We start from the raw sequence: 24,176 nt of genomic DNA, 5'->3' as shown, positions 1-24,176 counted from the left end.
TGCATGAAAGGGCTTTTGTCCCAAAACATTAATTGGTAGAAAGCCTGTCTGATTTCAGCTTAAGCGAACAATGTATTCTGATACTTGTTTGTAGCATTTTAGACAAAAGGTAATACTTCAAAAGTTTTGATAATCATATATCGAGGCTTTAGAGTCGTGAAACTAATCTTATGGAATCAATTCTTGAAATATATTTATATCCAGACTACAGACCTTTTTGCTTCATTTCTTTTGCTCAATCTCTCGTTAGTGTAAAGCCCGCTGAACTTAACCCTTATGAAACTCGTTAATATTAGAGATAGCGCTTGAATTTATATTCTTTTTCTGTATTCCATTTTCGTTATATATATATACTTAAGTAGATTTATTGATCCATTTGCGGAGATTTTAGCGCCTGAAAAGTTTTATTTTCTTCCGCGTAGATGGTAATTAATTAGATATTTCTTTCCTTTAGGATGGAGAAGCGCGAACAATTCGTCAATTTCAGTACATCAATTGGCCTAAAAATGGTGTACCGCTTTCGTCAGAGGGTGTTCTTGAACTCATAGGACAAGTTGATAAGTCGAAAAATGAACTTAATAATTCGGGACCAATAGTATGCCATAGCAAGTAAGTAACGGTTGTCTAATTACATTATAGTTTCCAAACTTTACAATAAAGTTGTAATATTTTCAATAAAAAGTTGCAAAGTTGCAATGTACAGTATTAAATATCGTCATAATCATAATAACAACCGTAATCAAAAGTTTCATTGTGCTGGCCTCGTTATGGTGATAATCGTCATCATCATCTTTATTAACACCATCATAATAATAATCAACATCATCGTCATCAGCCATCATAAGTTAAAAAAACAGCCTCAACGTATTTGTCCTAATTTGAATTCTCTTTGTTTACAGTACTGGAGCTGGCAGATCTGGCGTGTTCATAGCTCTTAGTATCGTATTGGAAAGACTGCAAGCAGAAAACGTTATAGACATTCACAGGACTGTGAAAAGCCTACGAATGGAAAGACCATTCATGGTACAAACTGTCGAACAGTATCGTTTTTGTTTCATGGCTGCTATTGATTATTTACGGAGCTTTAATTTCCCGGTATGATTCACCGATCAATGCAGTTCCGGCATTCATTACACAAGAGTTGGCTGAAACAGTCACAAAAAGTTTTAATAAGCGCTCCGTCCATAGCTCAATACGAGTTGTCGAAGACGAAGAGGCATTGTGAATGTTTCTACAGCTGTATCGTTGACTGCAAGGCCATGCTGAGGTTGTCCCTTCAATTGGAAACTACAAGGATCTGAGATTGGTGGCTAAGATAATCTTTCATTAAGCTTTGTCTAGACAGCGTATATTATTTAGCCTGTGGGTCGTCTCATGACTCGCTGAACAGAAAGAGAACATGGACTTCTTGGCGCACATGGCCTTAGGGTGTATACCACATTATCTCGAAGATAATCTAGTCTGCTAATGTGACAGAGAATGCAATGTGTATGACACTAGCTATAGGTGTAAAGTAATTAAAGGTTGTTATGTTTCTTTATCTCGGGTGGAGTTTGCTGTTTTATTTCCCAGGTTTGGAAAATAGGAAATGACTGAGTCAAAATCTGCTTAGGTTGGAATAATTAAGCAACTTAGGGGCGTAGATGAAACAGCTTTTTATCTTGCTCAAAAATGTACAAATTGCTGTCCAACAGGCAAAAATTCCAAAGTTTTGCAGCTTTGAATTGTTTAGAGCTCTATACTGCTATTAATAAAAATTTTATTTTAGAAATGGCAAATTGATATGTCCTACCTGCCCCCTTAGAAAAGGAATAGATGGAAGTTACCTTCTTTTTAAGCGGATTGCTCGTTATAGTGAAGGAGTATAATAAGATTGTTGCTTGTTAGTGTTGTTGGTGTTGCCTCGACCATTGGTTTTAGAGCTTCTTTGTAAAGGATAGGATTTTATAATTTGTTCTATGTCTTATTGTTCAAAGAAGAGGCATTGCTAAATTCTTTTATGCTGCAGTTAATTTTCAGGTATCGAATATGCCATATTGTCTGGCAGTTTGGTATATTCTCAAATTGGTAAATTTTTTTACCAAAAATCGTAATATCGCTTGTTAAAAGCTTTTTATGTAGAAAGTTAGTAAATGTAAATGTTGACAAAACGTGATTATCGTGTATGAATTAATGTAATGTTTAAATACTCGTTTTACCTGTTTGATACCGTTTATACAGATGTTGTGTTTATATCGTTTTTCTTTGTTTTCAATCTGACCGATCATTTGTTTTGGATTTGCTAAGTGCGATTTTCATCGCTTGCAAATTCATCGGCGAACATTTATCAATGATTTTACAACGAGCCCCGCATAAAGGATCACAAATTGATCCGAATTCATCCATATCTAATCAAGAAATTCTCTTTGTGTATTGCGTTCTTTACTGTTTTTGTGGAAAGGTGCAACTGTACTTTCTGACATTTTATTTCTGTTTATTTAGCTATTTCCATAATTATTACTACAATCTGTTTATACTTTTTATCCTTCACGTATGATTGAAAATCATCATGTGGTGGCAGAATGCGATGGCCACTTTTTGTAGGCGAGGATTCACTGTTTCATGCAAAAAATAAAAGTATGAAATTGGAAAAATTAACACCTCTAAACCATAGGTTTTTGACATAAGTTTGCTTGAAATGATATAAAACAGGTAGAAAAAATCTCTCGACTATTTTTCAGTATTTTCTGACTACGCGGGGCGCTTTTCCAAGCAACTTACTTTTAATTTAACATCGCGACGGTAGTTTCTTTATTGGATGTGTTCGATGAAAGTTATCTGTTGTTTAACGCATCCTTTTGACTGCACAGCGCACATCTTTACATTCTGAGAGTGTATCTAAGAAAGTTTGGCAAATGGTTCGTAATTAAATGAATTACGAAACAAATGGTTTAATATAGTTGAGTGGGAAAGGCACCAACTGATTTTCAAACTTAGAACACTCAAAGCGAGAGCTAATTAGAAAGCCACTCTAAATTGAATTAGAAGTGGCCCAGAAAAAATGGGGATTATGGAAACCCTTCGGCTCCAGTTCAGGCCACTGTTTTTCGAAAGGTTATCAGTATTGAATAATTAATACTACATTTACGTACGTATACTAATTATAGAGGATAGCAGTGTTAAATTTGATTCACTGCTGCAAAATTGCAAAAAAAATTGGGTGTCATTTTTTGCAGTTAAAGATTTACGCAACTTTCTTAGATTTTCATGATTTATGCACCAACAGAGATTTTGGAGAAGTATAATTTTTATGGTTGATAATATCAAGAGAATATTTATATAAATCTACGGTAGTCAAATGTGCTACAAGCAGAAAAATAAATCCCTTGAAATATTCCCTCTCTCGCATGCCCTCAGTTTGAGAAGAAAATTTTACGGTAGCTCATGAGATGAAGTACAAACCAATGGTACAAATGGGTCAGAAAAAGATTAAAAAACCAGTAGCTGGACCAATTAGGGGAGGACATGCTTTATTTGCGTGTCAAAATAATATTACAAGCGTATATTGGTATCCCAAACACATTCAAGGTATGCAGGCAACTTTCTTCCTTTTAAAATCAATTCCATTTCTTTATTATCCTACGCATCGAAAATATTATTTTCAGGAAAAAAAATCGAGTAGCCATTCAAAATGTTAGTTTAAAAGTGAAGGTTATGATTAACTCCAACAAAAGGATAATTGCTAACGATATTTTGAGCTTAAATTTAGGAAACACCAATTCGGTAGTAAAAGAACATTTCAATAATAAATAAACTTAATTTACTTTTATTAGACTAATCGTTAATGATATGTGGTATGCCGTATGCCATGCTACGTGTTATGCCTAGTCATATATGCTAAAAATGCCGTCCATTTTGATCCTCTATAGAAAAGCAATTCAACTCATCGGGTATCGAATACCTTGATTCCATGGAATAGTTTAAGACCAGAAACTGAAGAAACAATATCAAATGGATTCTTATGTTGATATGATGATAGATAGTTTAGAATGATTATATTTCATAACAATGAAACTAACTAATAATATTTCGATCCACAACTGGGTATATATATTTCTAAGCGTAGAGTTTTCGATCTATGTTCTGACGTTTTAAACTCTGAAGAGTGTCAGACGAAAAGCTTTAGTTTACTAAATGTTTGCTTTTTTCAAAGCCATTTACAAGTTTTGTACCACCAAAAGATTGTTAACTAATAATCATTGTAAGGATTTTTAGATTGTGCAAATTGCTAAAACACAACAAAAAAATCTCGAAATATTTCAGTCTTTGGAAATTGGAATTGTATTTCCTAACGCAACAAAGATATATACAATCATATTAAAAACGACAACAAACTAACAAAAATTTTTAGCTTTTGGAAAAACAAACAAGATTAAAATAACAAAACTAAAGAATAACAAAGTGTCTTTACGCAAATAAGTAACATAATTTATCTCATGGTTTTTTACAATTATTCTTTATCTTGAAATTTGTAGAAATATAAAATAAACTACTACGTTTGAAGTACAAAACTAAGTATTCAACTAGTTTGATCTGTTAAAGCTCCATCTTGGTTTGAATTCAGTTTTTTATCACCAAAAAACTTATCATAGTCACCTTGCTTATTCCTCAAGTCAAAAACAAGTTTACGAATTCTTCTTTTGTAATTAACATCTATTTTTCTATTGGCATTTTTGAATACTTCTCTTTCAATCATTTCTGGAATGTTATGGGTCACCTAAAAAACAAATTATTGTTCTTTATACACAAATTCATTATAAACTTTCGTGCATCGAGGTTTCTAGCAGTAGTTGCATGTCTAGGGCTGTAAGAAGGAGGGAGTTATCCCAGAAAGATATCCAGAAGGATTGGCAATGAGAGATAACATTATGTTTATTTGGTTCTCGATAGATTCTTTGGCTCTTAAAGTTTGAACCAGAGAGGAAGTAAGAGAGCCAAACAAATGACTGGCAAAGTGGCAAACTGGAACAAAAAAACAAAAGTTGAAATCAGAGGAGTTCTCAAAAAGCTGCCCTCTGGTTTGATTTCATTTTCAGTCTTAGGTCCATTAAGTTCATCAAACGACGATGTAAACTCGCCTTCGCTCAACCTCAAGACTCGAAACTTCCTCTTCACACCCACTTCATTGCTTCTTTTAGTAAAAAGCCTGCTTAATAGTTAAATTTCATTGCTTTAGCAAAGTTTCCGCGCTCAGAAACGTCCAGTTGTAATGGTCATTATTATCCCAATACTTGTAAAGGATTTATTTAACATCTTGATCCTCCGGTTTTCAATCAACATATTTAATTTCTATTTGCATTATTCGACCAAAATGTGCAATTCGGGTAGCCTTGTCAAAATGTTTAAATTTTCGTCAGTCAAAGTAAACAATTTTACATTTTGATTGCTTAAAACAATTTGCTTCGCACTTCTCTCTGAATACTGTGCTGGCAGTCTCCAACAGCTGCTGATCTAAGTTACAAATCCTATTCCAACTATGGAGCGAATGCTTGCAGTTGCTTTTTCAGTTTTATCGCTACATGCTATGTTATTCAACTCAGTTGGTCTATACGTCCTTTCCAAACCAGAATTTCGTCGAACAAACCAATGGCTGATCATCAAAGGAATAAGCATAATTAATATCGCTGTCGGAATTGGATGGTTCCTCCGTGATGCTGAATCAGCTATTGGCTTCAAGTACCAAGGAAGAATTTATAATACTGTAATAGCAGCGAATATCGGAGCCTATTTCACTCGGTATCTGAATATTTTCCTACTGACCATAGACAGATTTCTATGCGCTAACTTTCCTGTAAGGTATAGAGTATTGTCTTCCAAGTATAAGATTGTCATATTATCCACTTGGGGTATTGGCTTTGCTATTATAACAATAAATAGTATAACGGAACATGACAGATGGAGAGTTATATTTGAAAGGTATGTGTGGCTACTTCTAGACCTTGTCTTCCTTGTTGTCTTTGTTACAACTTACTCCACAATATACTGTCGAAACCTCAAAAACAACATTGGCACAACAAGGAGCAATGCGAGCAATGGCAGGAACAGGTTTAAAAGAATGGTCACTTTTGTGCTGGTCGCCTTTCTGTTCTTTCAAATCTTCCCTGATATCAGCCTTACCATACTTTATGGGGTTATGAAGATCAAAGAAAAACTACCATTATCTGGTTTATTATTTTTATACAGACTCAATATGTTCATAGATCCTTTCATTTACATTCTATTGCATCCGAGTGCAAGACAGGTACTAACACGTATGGTGCGGAGAATTTTTGCAAGGAAGAGAGTACATGATTTGAGTCAACTGCAGCAAAGAACTGTTTCTAATTCAAATGAAGAATGAAATACTTTGGACATCAGGCTCCATAGAAGGATGAAGTGGCTTTTCCTTTGTGTCTTACGCTTAACAAAGAAGACAAAGACGTAAACAATGAGTTAAACCGAAGCCTGTGTGGTCTTTGCAGTTTGTGCTTTTTCGTGGTACACATCAAGAAAAAAGATTGAGTGAGCTCGTTCCCATACGTTGATTTGAATTTGTAGCCAAAAGAACTTACGAGAATCGAGTTAATGAGGCAAAGATTCATTCGAAAATTTTTAGAAAAACAGAAGTGTTGCGACGGTAAAAGTAAAACTACATCCACCAAAATCTAGATCATCAACGTGAAATAAAATGTAAAGAAAGCCAACAGTAAACGATTTTGTTACAAATAAGAACAACTTTGTGTGATGAGGAAGATGGACAAATGAAAACTATTTCTGTGGAAATATATTATATGAGATTTCCAGCTTACAGTTTAATTGATTCTGGCAAAATTATGCAACTACCAATTCAGTTTTCTTGATAACATATTTAATGCAAAAAAATAGCAAGAGCAACTTTAATGTCCTGATTGATTTATTAACTTACAAATTATTTTCAGTGATTGTGATGGTGATTAGTTGTATATTTAAATTAATTAAACAATTGCACTGTAACATATGCTTACCTCCATACCAACAGCACCTGCTATCAGTTTCCTTGCTTTCATTCTTGTCAGTTCTGATTTTGCATCACTCCTTACTTCAATAACTGGTCGACATCTTTGTTCCTTATAAAACTTTTTCCAGTCATGGAAAAGCTGTCTTGAAACTTTTTGAACAGAAGAATCTTCATGTTTCCTCAATTTGTTTACTATATGTCCTATCTTGGTTTTTAATAAAATTTCCTTTGATGGCTTCACCTTGGAAAGCTCTTCAAGAGCATTATGAAGTGCAGCAGCATCATTGCTGTTTTGTAAAATAAGTGATAGTCTTTCAATATCTTCAACAACCACAACTCTCTGAAACATCAAAAGATCTATGTATCATTATTTAATTCCAGAGTTACTAGAGGCAGATACCAAGACTTTCATTTCAAAACGTAGACGACAAAATTTATAAAACTGATGATGTATTGTCTTCAAGGATACTTTGTAAAAACTTGACCAGCATAGTGTCACCACAATAGTGCTCTTCAAAATTTTAATCAATTGAAGGGAGGGCAATAAAATTTAGAATTTTCATTTAAATATGTTAAGCTATTGTTGGTTGAATGTTTACTTTTAAGTAGCTTTTAAAATTTGCGAAGTATGATAGAACAATATTACACTGAAAATAAGTCTCAAAAACCACAATCAAGCATTAACTTTTTTCAAAAATTAAATGAATAGAGATAAAAAGGACTGATATGTAGTATTTCTTAAATGTTAAGTTGACAAATGGTTCTACTAAACAAACTACAAGGAGGCATCACACCAGCTTATCATAAAATGCTAAAATGTTTCCAAAAACCATTTCTAAGTTATTGCCAAAGTTTAAAAAGTCTAAAAGATTATAAGGTCTATTATGATATTATCAACAAGCAGTTAGAGCTTTCAAATAACCAAATTCAAGCATGAATGCAAGAAATTATGAATATACATAATTTCACAAAATATACAAACAGGCAATGCTTCAATTGTAACTTGTTTCAGTTTTTTCTTTTTTTCCTCTTTATTTATCTTAATTGGTTGTTGCCTTTTTGTTTTTACAACAAATGCATCCATACCTGAAAAAGACAAACAGTCATTTGATCATTGAAAATGTTTGACAAACTACCAATTTACATGTGCAGCCAAAAACCTACTTGTTAGAGTGGCATAACTAAAATAAGTAAATTTGGGAATATCATATCTCTTCCACAATTCAGTGTTAATGCAATACAGCCATATTTCTTCTCTGAATTTTGAAATATCATCTTAAAGTTGTCATTACAAGAAGTAGTTGTCTCCTTGTTAAATAATAATATGTGATGAACAGAGACTATTATGCAAAAACAAAATAAAAAAAACAATGAGGTCTATTATTCATCTCCTTGTGGGACACTGAAAAGTTTTCAGACTTTGAAAAAGTTGACAACAAACCAGGTAAAAATGTGATTCTTTCTACAAAATAAATGCAATCTTGTTACTCCAATACCTGCAATTGATATTTGAATGATTTTAAAAAATATATTATAATTTAAATCTAACAACATTGCTAAAACAAGTTTTTTGATAAGTTTCACAAAGGTTACAAAGTACTAGAAAATGTGCTTTAATTTTTTTACTAGTAGTGTGGCCAGTAGTTTGCAATTTTGTTGGATTTACAATGTTTTCACCAATGCTCACTTATGAACATGCATGCCAAAAGCATTCATGTTTTCTAACATGGCCTATTCCCCTCAACAGTGCATTTCTTAAAATGCCACTGAAAGTAAATAGAATACGGCCTACAAGAAGTTCAGATCCACTCAAAGCAAAACTGCTAGCCTAGAAAGTTTAGATTTTTAGAATTACAATAAATGTTAAACTTTTACGGCCCTTTAAATCTTATAACCGGGAAACTAAAGAAGCAATGCTGAACGATGTTGGAGTTTATCTCTGTATGCAGATGTACCTACATTTAAAGAAGCTTACTTAATTTATTCACTCACCCTTGTAGCTGGGGAAGAGTCCCCCAACCTCTTGCGATCTACTTATGAGACGGGATATCTCTTTTCTGTGCTAGAAAATTCAAAGCGGTTTTAATCTAACAACAGCAATAGCAACAGTTTGGAAATTATTAAATGGCCTCTTTCTGAAGTCCCGCCAATGCCCTAGTTTATTGCTGACCCCTTACAATTTCTGATGGGAAAGTCAAAATGGAGGTCTTTTCAGAAGCAAAATAATTTTATCACTACGAAGCAAATAGCTAGAAATGGATTCTACTGGGTAAGTTTTAATTTCAAATTTTGTTTATAAAAAGGGACAGAGAATCCCTAGATTTTCCCCAGTGTGCAATTCTTAGATTTCTGCTTGTTGCCACAAGACTCAAGAAAAAATTTATCCAGAAAAATATGACTCGCCAATTGAACTGGTTTGCAAATTTTCAATACATAGCCTGGCATTACTACAGATCTCCAAAACTTACCAAATACAGTTGGGGAGTTTTATAAAAGATCGTGGTCGCCGCAAGTCTGGCACAAAATGGCTCTTAAATGCAGACTGGTGACTGGTTCATGTGTAGCCCTGAACATATTATGAAGCAGCGCCCAAGGTTCTACATTTTAATGCCAATGCCAAAAATTTTATTATACAATGCATAACAGAAACTATATGATCTTCCTTTTCGTTGTTATGTGTCAACAATGGTTGTTTATTAGAAATATGCTGCCCAAATACAGGGAACCAACCCATCCGCCTTTACTCCAACAAATTAATTTTCTTTGTTTTATGCAAAGAAAACTATGAAGTCCATGATTTTCTTGGAGCCTTAGAAGTCAAGTGGATACTGATGTTGATTCTTTTGAAGAAATCCCCCAGCATTGTGGCATTTCTATATGTTTTATTCTGGATAATTAATAACCTTCCTCGCTAATAAGTCCCCTCTTTTTAAGCCCTCTCTAGGACTGAGAAAATAAATAAGCCCTACTCCCTGCAGGGCTTAATAGAGCTTTTACAGTATGCCATATTTGCTTGCTTAAATTTTTCTAGAAAATTCTACATTCAAATAGGTTTTAATGAAAAGTTTTAAACCAAGTTAATTCAAACATTAAAGCAATATTTTTTTGGTGTTCCAAGTTTTACTTCAAGTATATTTTATCTTTGACTATGGGTTAATTAGCATCCTATAATGATTTTATACCTAAAAATTTGTAAAATTGTTTTATCCTTGACATTGCAATATAAATGAAAGTCTGAATGAAAAGCCTATATAGCATATGGGGTAACAGAAGATATTCCATATAGGAAGACACCTAGGTTTTAATATGCAGAGCACCTTGTAATGATCAGATATCTAGATCGTTTTTATACATGACATGAACTGTGTGACTTTTGTAACGAATGTTTTAACATTTCCAAATTTTTTTTTGTATTACGAGCACTTAAATTCTTTGAAAACATGCTCAGGGTAGGATTGAGATTTCAATCTAAAAATATTTTCATGTACCTTTGCGTTAAATCAGGGCCTCCAACGAAGGTGGGGCTGGGGGGCCATAGCCATCCCCAGTTTCTTCCTATACAAAATAACTTTCACAAAATCTTATGTTATGGGTGTTAAATTTTTCCTTGGCCCTCCCCCACTTTTCAACTTGTGTCAAAGACCATGTAAATTGCTCTCAAAAAGTGTGTTTTATTACCTTAGTTTTTAATACTAGCATTTTAGCTTTCATGACTAAAATGTTCTTCTTTTTCGAAACCACTTGCTGTTTTAAAAAATATTTCTTCAAGTGAAATGTTAACCAGTCACTTGAACAATCCAAATCAACTGAATTTCCATCATCAAACAGCCATGGTTTTGAAGCCACCTAATTAAGACCTTATGATAATGAGTCTTGAGAATATTGATCTTATTAATTTAGTCAATCTAGTTTTGATTGAACTTTGTTTTCATTACACAAACATGCATATTACTGTCGACTCCTTTTAAGTAACCAACAAATTATCCCTTCCTATAGAATTATTATACAAAGTTTACATTGAACAGAAAAATCATAGGGCTTTCTTGAAAGAGAAATATAAAAGCTAAGATATTTCAATGAAGCTATTAAAAACACAGACAATGGACAAATTATAAAAAGATTATAATTATTCAAGTGTTTATAGTCATCCTGGCAAGACCTACTGATAATAAGTCTAAAATATTAGCTAGCTAATTAGCTAGAGATCAAAATACTCTAGTTTCGAGCTGCCTTTATTAATGCGGAAACATTTCCACAATCGTTCTGAAAGTTAACTATTTTTCCTGATTAAGCATAGGACAAGGCATACACCATAAATCTATACCTTTTTTTTCTTCCAACCTGTTCCTGATTTTTTTGGTGATTATTGGTTTTGCATCAAGTAAAGTGCGTTTTGTATTGACCAGTATCGATTAACTTCATTTCGAAATAAAGACCAACATACACGCAAAATCCTTAAGGCATAAAATTGGTAACTTCCAGAGAAAAGGCAAAAAGAATTATCAACAATAAACTTACAGCTTCTTACAGGCAACCTGCAACCAATTTTTAAAGCAATAAACACAGCCAGGCTGGATGTGAATATCATATCAAATTTCATGATTATTTGATTTAAAATTCCTGATTAACTTTCTGCTAGCACAAGTTCGGGTAGAAATAAGGGTTTTCACTCCAGAAACAATTGCATCAAATACTGTAATTGCATTTTAGAGAGTAATATTTAATGCATTGGGTGATTATCAGTATAAGTCTCTGTAATAGATGTTAAAGGGGTGGTTTCATGCATCAGAATTCGTTTGCAGCTAGTTATTCAAATTTTGTAGTGTTTTATAATCTTCAATAAATACGTAAATCACTTGGGCAGTTGGATAACATCCGATGGGAGATCAGATCTGGATATCAAATGCGAATAAGGCATTTATGGGTAGGAGGAATGTTTTGTGTACAAGGAAGACAGGGTTGGGTGTTAGAAAGCGTTTGTTAAAGTGTTATATCTGAGCCGTGCTACTGTGTGGATGCAAGTCAGAATAATAAGTAAGAATATGGAGAACAAGCTTGAAGCGATAGAATGTGATTTTGGAGAAGAATGATGAGAATCTCATGGATTGAAAAGATGACGAATGAAGAAGTTTTGGCTAAGATTGGAGAGAAAGACAACTGTCGAACACCACCAGGAAAAGACAATGGGGTTTCATTGGACATGAGTAGAGAAGAGAAGGGGAGATAGAAAGGAAAATTATAGGGGCTGAGGTGGCCGGGAAGCGAGCAAGAGGAAGGCAAAGATTGAATATGTTCGATTGGATGATAAAGATATTGGGTGTTAGAGGTAAAAAACAACTAGGCGAGATTGCAAGAAATAAAAAAGGAGGAAGGAGAAAGTACCACCATGATCCGTCTACGGCATTCGATGCCATAACACAAGAAGGAGAAGAAGTCGTAAATCGAAAAGTTGATGTACGAGAATAATTTTGTATGTTTAGCGCAGACTCGCAAAAACCCTACAGACCTACAAACCTGTGGTGGAAAAAGGTTTTGCCCAAGAAATGGAGAAGGTTTTATGAACAAAAACAAGATTTCTGTTTTCGTTCTTTTTCTTTCAAACTTACAAAACCTGGAATCACCAATAATACATAGAACCATCTAAAGTCGTATTAACTGCATGGTAAAGGTGAGGTTATAAAAAAATAAGGATTGAACGGTCAATGTAATTGTTGAAAAAGAATCTACGAGGTATTACCGGTGTTTGTCAAGAAAATTCATTCTCTATAATTTGGTAAAAGCCCTAATGCGTCACAAAAAGCGAGAAATAGCATACGTAGAGCCCAGATTACACTTTTTGATTGCTACCGAACACTGACTGTTCAGCTGTTTCCAGTAATTTTACGTTGTGTTAAAATTGAGCAAATATGAGACCTTGAATTGCGTCGAGCTCACGCCTTGTAAAAACTGTGTACGAGACGTAGCTGACATTAACCATTGAGTTTGGGGGTTCTGCAGTTGTATTCAATTTATCATTAGTGCTACCTTTAAATAAAAAAACTGAACCCGTCTTCTGGAATTTTGTTAATAATAATAATAATAATGATACTACAATTTATTTTTAGTTGGCAACCATAATAGGAGCAGTGCTAACTAAAGCCAACTTTATACAAAAAGAGCCTATTAACATAGATTCTAAAATCTAAGAATATAAATAAAATAATACAATGCTGGCTAGATATAGCCAAGGTTTGCTATAAATGTTTTGCAAAGCTTGCAGTTGCATTTGTCTGTAGTCCATTTCTTGATGAGACCCTTAAAGATTTCTAGAGTGTGAGAATCTTTGGTTTCACTTGGTAACGTCTGCCAAAGTCTGCATCCAATATACTGTATGTTATCTATACCATGAGCAGTTGTATTTGCTCTTGGTACCAGAAGACCATCATTGTTTCTAAGATCATATGTTATGTTCTTTCTTTTGAAAACGATATCTTCCATGAAAGATAGATTTAAACTGTTTTTGGTTTTGTATATCTCTATCATAAGCAACTGCAAGTTTCTTTGGTGAACTGATACTGGCTTATCTTTTACTAGAAGTTTATCAAAGGAGGAGGTTGTTTCTTTGTTTGGTTCAAGATAATTTTTTTTGGTCACACTTCTTGTGGTGTCGTCTTGTAAATCGTCTTGTACCATGTTTTTAATATCGATAAAAACAAAGGACCCTAAGGACAACAGAAAAACGTGCTATCATAACCATATAACCGCTTCCAGAGTTCTAATTGGTTTGATTATAGCATGGAAATAGGAAGACTTTTAAGCGCAAGAAATTGAACACTGTTGAATGAAGGCAGAAATTTAAGAATACAACTTTGCGAATAGCCTCTGTTGTCTTCCAAAGCGTGACTTCATGGTAAGCATAACGGCTTTGAAAAAAGCAAACATTTTACAACATATTGGCTAATAGCTTTTCGTCTGACACTCCCCATAGCATAAAACGTCAGAATAAAAATACATACCCAGTTGTGGATAGAAATAGGCCAATCAGAAAGACACAAGCGCAAAACCGGTATAGTTGTCCAATTGGTGCCGCGTGCCTAAAGAAAAATCACCAGTGGAGTCTACGAGAAAACGAACTCCTTCTGTCTACACAATAGCGGCTTTTTCGTTTGCATGTAGATCGATTCCAAAATTCCTAGATGGAAAGACCACCGGGCTCTGCCAATTATCCGAAACATGTCGTCTTTATAGAGTTTAGCACAATTTGGGTTGTCTAAAAGGTATTGACCGATGGCAGAATCATTTGTTTTAACAGTTTTTCTAGACCTATAAGATCGAGGAGGCTGTTCTCTTTGAGGGGCGGTTTTGTTTCTTACGTTGGAAGGAACTGGGTATATATTTTTCATCGTGTTTTTTCGGACCCTAATTTTGACGTTGGTCAGGTTGGTGATGGCCTCCCCGCTTTTTTGCGAAGCAAATGATTTTCAAGCTGCAGTAGAAGGTGAAAGAAGCCTTGACCCCCAACTTTCGCTAGCCTTGGGCCCCACCTTAAACTTCGTGGCGTGGGCCTGTTGCTTATCCGTTTTTTGTTTTGGATCGTAAAACGACTGCTTTACTAAATATAAAGCTCTATAAAACAAGACTTTCTCTTTTTAGCTTCGCCACCACCTAATGCCATGCAGCTATCGTTTTGATTCTGTTAAATTTTATGCTTTTACTTTTCAATTTTATTAACATTTTTTATGCCTTATATATAAAAAGTTTAAAGTTTTCACAGTTTGTATTCAAATGTATTTCTCGGTGGTTGTTCCTTGAAAGCATGGTTTGGCTAATTAATCCACGGTTAATCCAACAGCTTTTGCATTTAAAATTCCATGCAACTTTAAAGCAGTTAGATTTATTAACTGTAGATATGTAAATGTATCTTAAGGCAAATTATGTTTCCATACTCACAGGAGGATTTGGTCAGATACTGGGAGACCATTGTAATCAAAAATGGATAATGACTTTTAAAGCTCCAGACAAGATCGATCTCTTAAGTCAAACTGGTCAAGAAGGCAGTCAAATGCAGGTGATTTGTGATTATGCCAGATAAGGCTTGATATCCATAGGCAAATTAAGTAAATTGTTTGTCTTAAACTGGTCACCAGCCATTTCCATAAAAGGATAGTTTTGCATGGCTGCGTATTTATCTGCTACGTCTCTCTGCTGAGGCGTGTGCTAAGTACATTTTCGCGTATCTATTCTTCCAAAACCAAACGTTGAAAACTTTTCTCTCTAGGCTTGCTATCGATGCGGTAATCAATTGTTTTTGTTTTTATTACATTACCCTGCCCCAAAAATTTTATTTGAACTGTGATTGATACAGTATTTATGTGGACTATAATTGTAACTGAGCTTCAACTACTTCAGATAATGCCTTTCTTCAGATAAAGATAATAGATGCTTTTTGAGAACTAGCCCTAACGATAATGTAGCCAGTGTATTCTAAAATAAATTGCCAAGCCAGATTGTTGTATTTGTGGCTCACAATTTGATAAAGACTTTGTAGATTTAATCCTTGAATAAAGTCTAAATACCATAAACTTTGCTTTCACTTTGAAATTTTGACATCTGGGACGTTTGTCAAGTATATTATCAACTCAAGAGAAAAAAGATTGTGGTCATACATTCACGAGGAAAGTTTAATATTAAGAAAAAAAGCTAGCACCCTTAGACGCACTTTGCTCACACCTCGTTTTTATAGTTTTTTGCACATTTACCATGGAAAAAAGATGACGCCTTTCTGGGCTGTGGGTAGCTATATGCTTTGCTTGATTGCAATTTCGTGGTGGAGTTTTTTCTAACACTTCTCTTAACACCCTCTTTGTTACTCTTTATGTGGTTAGGAATAAAATATTAAAAAAATAGGATTCGTTTGGCGCCACTCCTAAAAGCTCTGTAGAGTATTTAGATAACGACTTTACCATATCTAGTGTTTCAAATAAATGAAATACCAGAGTCTCTGTTATGATTGCATATATATTTGTAGAAAATTTAAACCCTTCCTTTTTAAGCATTCTGTATTTATTTGAAATTCTTATCGATGTAGAAACACTTTTATTAACAAACAGGCAATACAGATTGGTATAAGCTAGGCTAATATTTAATAAATTTGCGAAATAAGGAAAAACTTTTTCAGCTCGCATAGAGAGGTGAACTCTTTGCCTGCCACAAAAGCGGACAGGGAGTTTTGACAAATAATGGTCATGGCACCACTTTGGTAATGGCATAGAGATGTGTAATAGCTTTCTATGTTTAGTAGACTCAAGAAAAAGGTTGTGGAAATGAACAGTGTCGTGTAGAGCAATAAAATCAAACCTACAGTTGTTTCTTTATGATGTTGTGTCAAAATCATTTGCAAAAATATAGATTTTTTAGTGCATTGGTGATAATGTCTGATAGATGATGATGTGCTTGACCGTCTCGAATTCTGTTCATCTTCTCACACGAGAATGCAGTTCTTAATTTTCATAGGAAATACGACGCCATTGTTGTATTGCCACACTGGAAATATAGACAAAAGCGTAAAAGTGCGAAATAAAAGAGTAGAAAATGATACAAATTAGTTTAATCTGCACTTAGTCACTTATTTGTGTTCATCACATGAGATCTAGCACTAACATCCCACAATTGTTAGTTTTTGAAAACACCCCTTGTTTTTACTTCAGGTCTGTTCAAAAACTGGCAAAACTATGTTTGTTAAGAGACATTTGAACTTGCAGTTGCAATAGCAATACCTATATCACAAGTATGGCTCTCATTTTGGACTTTTAGAAATGCTTACGCAAGTTTGATTTAGGCTATGATAGAATGAGTTTCAACAATATGTCTGAATTATCTGTTGAGAGTGAGAATCTTTTAATATTTCTGTTCATGAAAGTCATCACATTTGAATAAGTCCTTTTATTTCTTTCAGGTGAAGTGTTGACCTCATGTCAGCCCATAGATTCCATTGAAAATGATGAAAGAAAATACCACGAGTGTAAAAGTAAGAGGCGAAGATTTATGAATCGGGTGAAAAAGATGCGGTAAGAATGCGGTTTGAAAGTGTTGCCAAAAGGCCTTTTTGTTGCCCTTGCTAATCCACTCCAAAAATGAGCTTTTTATCATTTTATATGATTGGCAGATCTATCGCAATACAACCTTTCTTCATCAGAAGCGAAATTTAGGCAAAATTGATGTTTTACGTTAACAATAAATTTGCATATCTAAAGGAGGTTAGAGTGTCCTCGGACGATAACATTTCATTTGAAACATCAATGTTCTAGTTGACCATTGATTTCTAGGTACATACCTTTTCACTTTGCAGCCAGCTACATGTTGCCACAGAGGAAAATGGGATCGAATTGCCTCCAGCGAATTCCTACAAGATCCCTAGTTTTTCCATAAACACCTTCCCTATTTCACCGAAACTTGTAAATAAATGTCTAACTTTTCAAAAAGTCCTGCTTCTCATGTGTTTTTCCCTGCAAATCATTTACTACTATATTGTTAGATTCAGAAAGTGTTTTTTATTCCCTGCTTGTAAAACCATCCAACTTACAAAGTGGGCTCAAATTTCCTCTTTTTCTAACAACATTCTGAATTACATTGTCATTATTTAGAATAGCCGTATAGTCTAAGCTTCTAATCATCTAAATCTGCCAAGTATTCGTTCATACAAATCCAAATGGTCTATCTCTTAAATATTTTCCCTAATTAGCATCTTAAGTTTTTTTTCAATTTCTTACTAAATAACTTCTTCTGTTAAATGCCTTATTTGAGTAAACACCTCCTTCTATTCAACGCCACAAAAAATTCCTGAAAAATGATTAAACGCTGCACAATGATGGAAATAATTCTGCGTCTGAATCTACCAAAAAACAACACCTGTAGTTTTTCTTCCCACATCCATGGGTACTTGCGAAACCAATTCCTACCCGCAAATATTTGTACCAAATACGATGTAAGAAAAAGCTTTTGTATCGTCAACTTCAGTGTTCCTAGCTTTGCTATGACGCCTCTGAATATGGGCTCTATCTGGCAACCACCTTTTCCATTGATATGTCTCTTATATCAAGAATGCTGGTGATCTTGACCTTTCAAGTAGTTTCATACTTAGAATACTGAACTAAGTTGTAACACATCTTTCATTCATTGCCAGTAGCCCTTTCTAAGTACACTGCACCTGTCTCCGTCTAATTTTATTCAATACTTTAAACTCAAGATAAGTTTTTTCAATCCAGACACTTCACACATTTCTTTTCCAGTTGCCTCTAGTTACAGCTCTAGTTACATCTGATTTGCATTGCATTCTGCAGTACGCCTCGTCTGGAGACGCTCGACAATCTTCAGATAAGGGCGCAGAGCCCAGACATGACAAATGAGTAATTGCGTTTTAATCAAAGACTTGTGATTGGTCAATCATGTGCAATCCTGTGCTACAGCATCCTATTTGCAAGAACCAAGCGGTGGGTGTTGTTAAATCTATGTATAAAAATTAGGGAAAGTCTAGCTGGAAATTCGAAACATTTCCAAACAAATAGTTTACTCTTTTTATATTTTTGATAGTTCTGGCTTATGGGTAAAATATGTATAAGAAGGTCTTTGAGTTGCAAAAATGGAATAGGATGATGGAACATATTATCTAGGGACATCCTTTTAAGCATTAAAGTAAAAATATCATATTTCAGTATTGGCACCATGGGGGCCAAAAGGTAACGTAAACGCAGATTTATCAATGATTATGTTTAATTTAGCGCATTAAGAAACTTTAGGTTGCATAGTAAGATGGGGGTAGATGGTACCTAAATTTGAAAAAGGGTTTGATATTATCCTATAACCTATATGATTTGCCTGGCAATAGCATAGCGTTTCTTTCTCGATTAATGATGAAAATCCAGGTTGTTGATAAGTAGGGCCTAGGGAGATAAAATTCCAATGAACTTTAAATATAAATGCTAATTTTTGACAAAGCCTGAAAAGTCCCTTTTTCAAAAAGAAGTAAGTAACAGTTTATTTTTTCAAAGGGAAAAGAAAAGCAAGTACGATCTTCCCTCCTCCCCTAGAGAGACCCTCGTGCTACCTGTCAGACCCTATTCAGGGCTTTAGGTAACATCAATTTTACGTTAAAAATATTTTGCTTTCTTAGTTTTAACCTTAGCTAGTCTTGTTATACAGTATATGGACTGTGTCTGGTAATGAGGTGAATTTGACAGTTGCCAAAATTGGGATCTCAAAGGCATGGGTTAACTGAACCACACTTACCCATATCCTTCACTGATGTCTCTTAAAGCGTAATGTCGCTTTTAAGTTTGTTTACTACACAGAAAGCATTTGTCTGCGTACACATGACATCACCAACTGCTACTAAAGTATTTTCGACCTAGTCTGGCTGAAAGGTCGGCCCATAATTGTGTACAATGACTTAAAGAACAGCCCAACTGAGAGGTTATGATGTAAAACAGAGCCTGAATTTAAATGAAATGATGAATCAGGCCAATAAGAATTTTTGATAATCCAATTAAACTGCTCTTGACAAACTCTAGCCTAAGGTTTCGATTGCCCTTAAGAGAGTTGGCTCATTAGGCTTAGTAAATTCCTGTCACATAGCTCACTGATTCATCTTATCATATCTTTTAATTGTCTACAACGATATCAGGATATCACACAGCTTATCTATGCTAAAAATGTATGTGACCCTACTAAAAAAGTGATTTATCTAACAGCAAGAAGCAAGCTAGGATTTTGCATTGTTGCGCACGTCCTCTAAATATTCCCCTTTCGAATGAACTCTTAGTTTCAAATGAACTCTTTTGAAATTTATGAGAAAAAACAGGTCAACAAGATGAAAGGAAAGGAGGAAAGTTCGTTGTTTTTTTAAGATATTAAGAAGGTCTACCCATAGTTCTATAGTTTTCAGAGCTGCTGACAACATACTATTTCTTTGAAAATTGCTTGCAAAAGGTTGGGATTAAAATGGCTTCAAAGTCACAGCCTTTTCAACTAAGGATTTAAATTGATCATTTTCCCATGTTACAGATAAAATTATCGATTAATGTCAAAAGTAATAGGTATTAAGAATCCACTGATTCTTGGAATTAGGCAATGGCATCTATTTCTAGACCTCAAAACACGACGATCTGTATATTAAGTGCTCTTACTCTTTTAAATTCTATTCTTGAATCAGAATCAATCCACTATAATCCTTTACTTTTCAATCGATCAGGAAACTTAAAAGCAAGTTTTGCTACTGTCTGCATAGTACTTCACAGAATGCAAAAAATCTCATGCTTGTGTTTAAAATAAGTCTGAGCAAGAAACATGAAACTTAAAGTAATCTTACTGGATAGACTCGTCTCCACGCCCATCGCCTATACTGATGTTTTCAGACGAAGAACACATGGCAGACTATTGAACGATTGCAGCTTATCCTTGTTAAGGCATGTTGGCACAAATCACATGAAACATATCATAATCTTAGCTAATTGTTGTAGAAACATTACAGACATAATCTGACTGAGGCTGTTCATGGGAATCATTATTTTGACACTGACGAGTTGTTGGTAGAAAGTAATTTATTTAACAGGCAGATGAGCATTCAACAGTCTAATTGACAGGCAGATGAACAGACAGACACTTTTCATTTCGCATTAGCCCTTTGCAATCAAAACATTTTTTGCTTCAAGGAATAGACGTTTAGAGCTGTGCAATAACCCTTTCCAAGTCGCATATGAAACCCTGCAGATATCTTCATTACACAGTTCTAGATATCAATACTCTTTGTTAAAGTTTCAGAGTAATGTTGCAATAAACAAAACTATAGACATTTTACATCCTTGATCTTTGATATTATTTATCCTTGATTGTTTTGTTTGCTAAAAATATTCTGTAGCTTAAGTGCATTCAACAACAGATATGAACTATTAACGTTGAAAGCACTGGTTACAAAAATAAGCAAGAAAAGACTAAAAATTTGTGCTAATAGAAGCTGGCAATTCCAGAACAACATTTAGAACAAATAGAACTCTTGATTTACTATGAAACTGGATGCATTTTCATGATTAAACCTGCCCCAACTTTGAACTTCACCCTCTGTCTATTTTGGTTTCATTTTCTGTCATTTTAGAAAAACAGCATGCTGCCATGCTTCTGGCTTCCACGATGATATATTATAGGACTTGACTTGTGGTTTGACAGGCAAGTGTGCCTGACATCTACAAATGAAAAATGCGTCAGTGAAGATGGGACAATTGCCTTCTAATGTGGTAAGCACTTACTCTATGTAATTTCAGAAGTTTTTATGAAGCAGAAGCAAGGTGATGTAAATCTTTATGAAAGCAAAGAAACGGAAAAGTTTTGTAAAATATTGCTGTTTAGAAATTGGATATGTTATCGATGTCTTAAATCATCATAACCGTATTTCTATGAGTGTTTGTGAACCAGTTCATTCAAACAGGATATATACTTCCATACTACAATGCCTGCCAAAAGCCTTGGAACACTGACGTCAATTTCCAAAGTCAAAATCAATCCTCCCCCTCTCCCCTACATAACAATGTTGGTTTACTATCAAACGGTTTTGATTTTAGGAAGCACTTTCTTTTGCGCTTCTTTTATGATATTTTCTCTAAAGCATCAGCATTGTTTTAGGGGGAAGGGGGCAGAAGAAGTAATTGTTTTCATGAAAGGAATGAAAGATATCAAATGCAGCGTAAATTGCTGGGTGTTCCAAGTACTTTTGGCAGGCATTGTACATCTAAAAACAAACGTCGCCTTTATCATTTTGATCGCCTTGACATAAGACTTGCTTTGCCTTGAAAAGGTAATCAAGGGTACTGAAACTTCATACATTGGATATTCTACAATGGGCAGTTGCATTAGTTTTACTCTAGTCCTTATTCTGTCGACACTCTACAAAGAGAGCAGAGTTTACCTGCCTTCTGTAAGAATATCGACACCTTAAAGGCAAGAGATATATCTGCTATGATTTGTTTGTAATTTTAATCCTGTGTGATGTAAATGTGGATCCAGAAAATGCCAAACAAGACTTGCAACCAGCAGGAAGTCCGTCGTGCAACATATTTGGTTCTGTCACATATTTCTTTCTCAATTCTTTGAAGAAAAACCGTGCAGTTTCTCGTCAGAAAGAAAGGAGTAGGCGTGAAGTGGTAAATGCAGACCTACCATAAGCCTGGTTTATTATGAATTTGGCTTTTCCTCACCCGCATGTAACTAGCCAATGACAGAAGCAACTGAAAATGCCACAGAGCCATACAAGGGCCAAGGCTGTTCCTTCTGATTTCTTCCTTGCTGTCTTGTTTCTTTGTTTATTGTTTGAATCGTGAAATTTGCCTACTTAATTTTACATTTTCCAAACTTCCTCAACCAACAGTGAATACCGGATGTGATGTAGGTGTGGTACTCCAAACTTGTTTTCGTTGACCATACTTACGATTTCTGCATTGTACCTGAAGAAAAAGTACCTGAAACTCTGTGATATGTTTTAAGTCAACATTACTGTTATCTGCCGGCTACCTATAAACTTCAATTTAAGGCTTAGTGTTTTATTGAATTTCTTGTAGCTGTTTTGAAATATTTCTAGTAAACTCTTGCAATGATGGGGTGACCTGTCCTTAATTTGCTGCACACTTATCTCATTGATGAATATAACGTCAATTACTTGGTTACGCCACTAGGTCTATTGCTTTGGTTGATGAGATTCAATTGGACTTACTCAAGACTACGGCTGAAAATCCTTGCATGACAAAATGCTGTGTATTTTATGCCATGATTGTCAAACTTTTTTCAACATTAAACTTTATTTTTCCATTGAATAAAAAGTTGTTAGTAATATATCGCTGCGAGTCATTAGATGTCTGGAGCCTATGTGACTATTCTGAAAATTCGGCAAATTTCGGCTTTGATATCTTTACTACGGCTGTTTCACAGCTCAACATGCTGCAACTAAAGACTTCAATCGTATGAAAAATAAATATACAATAACAGATCCAATGAAACATTAACTATGCGGATCAAGCATGTTTTTGAATGTTGAAAGACTTAAATTTTTTGGTACATTTGTAGCTGATTAATCCTTTCTGTCCATATTATCTATAATCCATAGCTTGTTATTCCTAATTGAAAGTTCCTCTTCAATGTTTTGCTGGGCTTGGTAGCTGTCATGGTAGCTTTTAGTGGTTCACATTTAACTATGGAGATATATTCTAAGAACAGGGAAGCTTGAAAAATCTTTACAGCTTTCACCTGTGCCTCCAATTTGGATTGAATTGCGTGGATTGTTGCTTTTGCATTTCTTGGGAAGATGATGGAGAAGGAACAACGTTCGAAAAGTGTCACCAAACTAGTTATAAACATAATGCTTATTAAAAATTAATGTGATATGAATTTAGTTTCTTTGTTTATCTTTTTTATCATTATTATCATACCATGAATATCATTTCAGTAAATCCCGAGTTAAAGTAAAAGGAAAAAATATTGATATTTAGTTATGACGGCACTAAATCAGTTCCTCAATACAGGAAGTTGAGTTATTTATTGTATTTTTCTCAACTATCATTTTTAAAACTGGCTTTGACTCACCTTTAATTTTTCCTTGTTGTTTTCGCACAGTCATCTTAAGCGATAAACCTTAAAAATCCGTCGATTTCCTGTTAGGAAGATTATGGTATTAGAATGAATCAAAGACCCGACACCCTATTTTGAAATGTTTTCAGTGTCAAAACAGAAAGCAAATCTGCTATGGTTCCCTCTTTAAATGGATGTCTCGCTAACTATTTGCATTTGAAGATTAAAAAGGTCATTAATACAGTGGTGTAGCTAGGTGTGGATGCACATACTGATAATTCAGTCAATTCAATTTTTGCTAGTAAAATTATTTGGCGAAGAAGCTTAAATATCATAGTTTAACATGATTATATGAAAACTATTGCTCGACTTACAACAAAGTGTTGTTTTGAGACAGCTTATCGTTATTCTCGTTCTTAAACGGTCGCAACCCTGTTATAGATGCCTTGTTACACCACTGCAATAGGTTTTAAGCAAACCCTGTTTAACATCGTATAGCCTTAGCTTGTCTCGGCCTAAACCGACCCTGTTTAACATTTTGGAGGCTTAGCTTTATGGGCTTCGAGCCAACCTTGTT

General features: G+C 34.5%; 3 protein-coding genes and 1 long non-coding RNA gene across 11 annotated transcripts in view; 2 read left to right on the top strand and 2 right to left on the bottom strand.

The window, feature by feature from the left end:
* Positions 1-2,232, top strand: part of LOC148959811 (receptor-type tyrosine-protein phosphatase delta-like) — a 36,702-nt gene extending 34,470 nt beyond the window's left edge. For both annotated transcript variants that reach the window (XM_089109634.1, XM_089109633.1), the window contains 2 exons: positions 455-609; positions 900-2,232. In XM_089109634.1, the coding sequence (XP_088965760.1) occupies positions 455-609; positions 900-1,101 (357 nt within the window). In that variant the 3' untranslated portion in view covers positions 1,102-2,232. The remainder of the gene's footprint in view (positions 1-454; positions 610-899) is intronic.
* Positions 2,233-2,505: 273 nt separating this feature from the next.
* Positions 2,506-18,420, bottom strand: LOC135694853 (transcription elongation factor A N-terminal and central domain-containing protein 2). 5 transcript variants are annotated; one of them, XM_089109645.1, is made up of 5 exons: positions 17,903-18,419; positions 8,457-8,511; positions 7,998-8,101; positions 7,023-7,355; positions 2,506-4,756 (listed from the first exon to the last, which is right to left on the bottom strand). In XM_089109645.1, exons 3-5 carry the CDS (start codon positions 8,097-8,099, stop codon positions 4,559-4,561), a joined length of 633 nt encoding a protein of 210 aa, XP_088965771.1. In that variant the 5' UTR covers positions 8,100-8,101; positions 8,457-8,511; positions 17,903-18,419; the 3' UTR covers positions 2,506-4,558. The 5 variants fall into 5 exon arrangements, with proteins under 5 accessions (XP_088965771.1, XP_088965768.1, XP_088965770.1 ...); XM_089109642.1 differs by lacking the exon at positions 17,903-18,419 and adding an exon at positions 9,008-9,127; XM_089109644.1 differs by having other exon boundaries at positions 7,998-8,511; positions 17,903-18,420.
* On the top strand, positions 9,192-22,839 carry LOC148959809 (uncharacterized). 3 transcript variants are annotated; one of them, XR_016143920.1, is made up of 6 exons: positions 9,194-9,284; positions 14,947-15,062; positions 16,950-17,061; positions 18,283-18,483; positions 21,141-21,279; positions 22,711-22,839. It is a non-coding gene; the product is annotated as an uncharacterized LOC148959809 (long non-coding RNA). The 3 variants fall into 3 exon arrangements; XR_016143921.1 differs by lacking the exon at positions 14,947-15,062 and having other exon boundaries at positions 9,192-9,284; XR_016143922.1 differs by lacking the exon at positions 18,283-18,483.
* LOC148959810 (uncharacterized) lies at positions 12,911-16,004 on the bottom strand. The gene is made up of 2 exons (XM_089109646.1): positions 14,945-16,004; positions 12,911-13,716 (listed from the first exon to the last, which is right to left on the bottom strand). The coding sequence occupies exons 1-2, from the start codon at positions 14,973-14,975 to the stop codon at positions 13,229-13,231; spliced, it is 519 nt and encodes a 172-aa protein (XP_088965772.1). The 5' UTR covers positions 14,976-16,004; the 3' UTR covers positions 12,911-13,228.
* Positions 22,840-24,176: the final 1,337 nt, after the last annotated feature.

This window comes from Rhopilema esculentum, chromosome 8, assembly GCF_057945365.1.
Source record: "Rhopilema esculentum isolate cy_ngs chromosome 8, ASM5794536v1, whole genome shotgun sequence".
Classification (NCBI taxonomy): Eukaryota; Metazoa; Cnidaria; class Scyphozoa; order Rhizostomeae; family Rhizostomatidae; genus Rhopilema; species Rhopilema esculentum.
Note: the sequence above shows the minus strand (reverse complement) of the source record. Positions and strands in the feature narration are given on the sequence as shown.

What these genes read in the sequence shown, in the direction of transcription:
- LOC135694853 (XM_089109644.1), bottom strand. Translation starts at nt 8,099, where the DNA reads ATGGATGCATTTGTTGTAAAAACAAAAAGGCAACAACCAATTAAGATA. An exon ending in TTACAATTGAAGCATTGCCT is followed by an intron (nt 7,356 to 7,997) that starts GTTTGTATATTT and finishes TTGATGTTTCAG; the next exon opens with AGAGTTGTGGTTGTTGAAGA. An exon ending in CAGGTGCTGTTGGTATGGAG is followed by an intron (nt 4,757 to 7,022) that starts GTAAGCATATGT and finishes TTTGTTTTTTAG; the next exon opens with GTGACCCATAACATTCCAGA.
- LOC148959810 (XM_089109646.1), bottom strand. Translation starts at nt 14,975, where the DNA reads ATGGTCTCCCAGTATCTGACCAAATCCTCCT. An exon ending in GTATCTGACCAAATCCTCCT is followed by an intron (nt 13,717 to 14,944) that starts GTGAGTATGGAA and finishes TGTTGTCCTTAG; the next exon opens with GGTCCTTTGTTTTTATCGAT.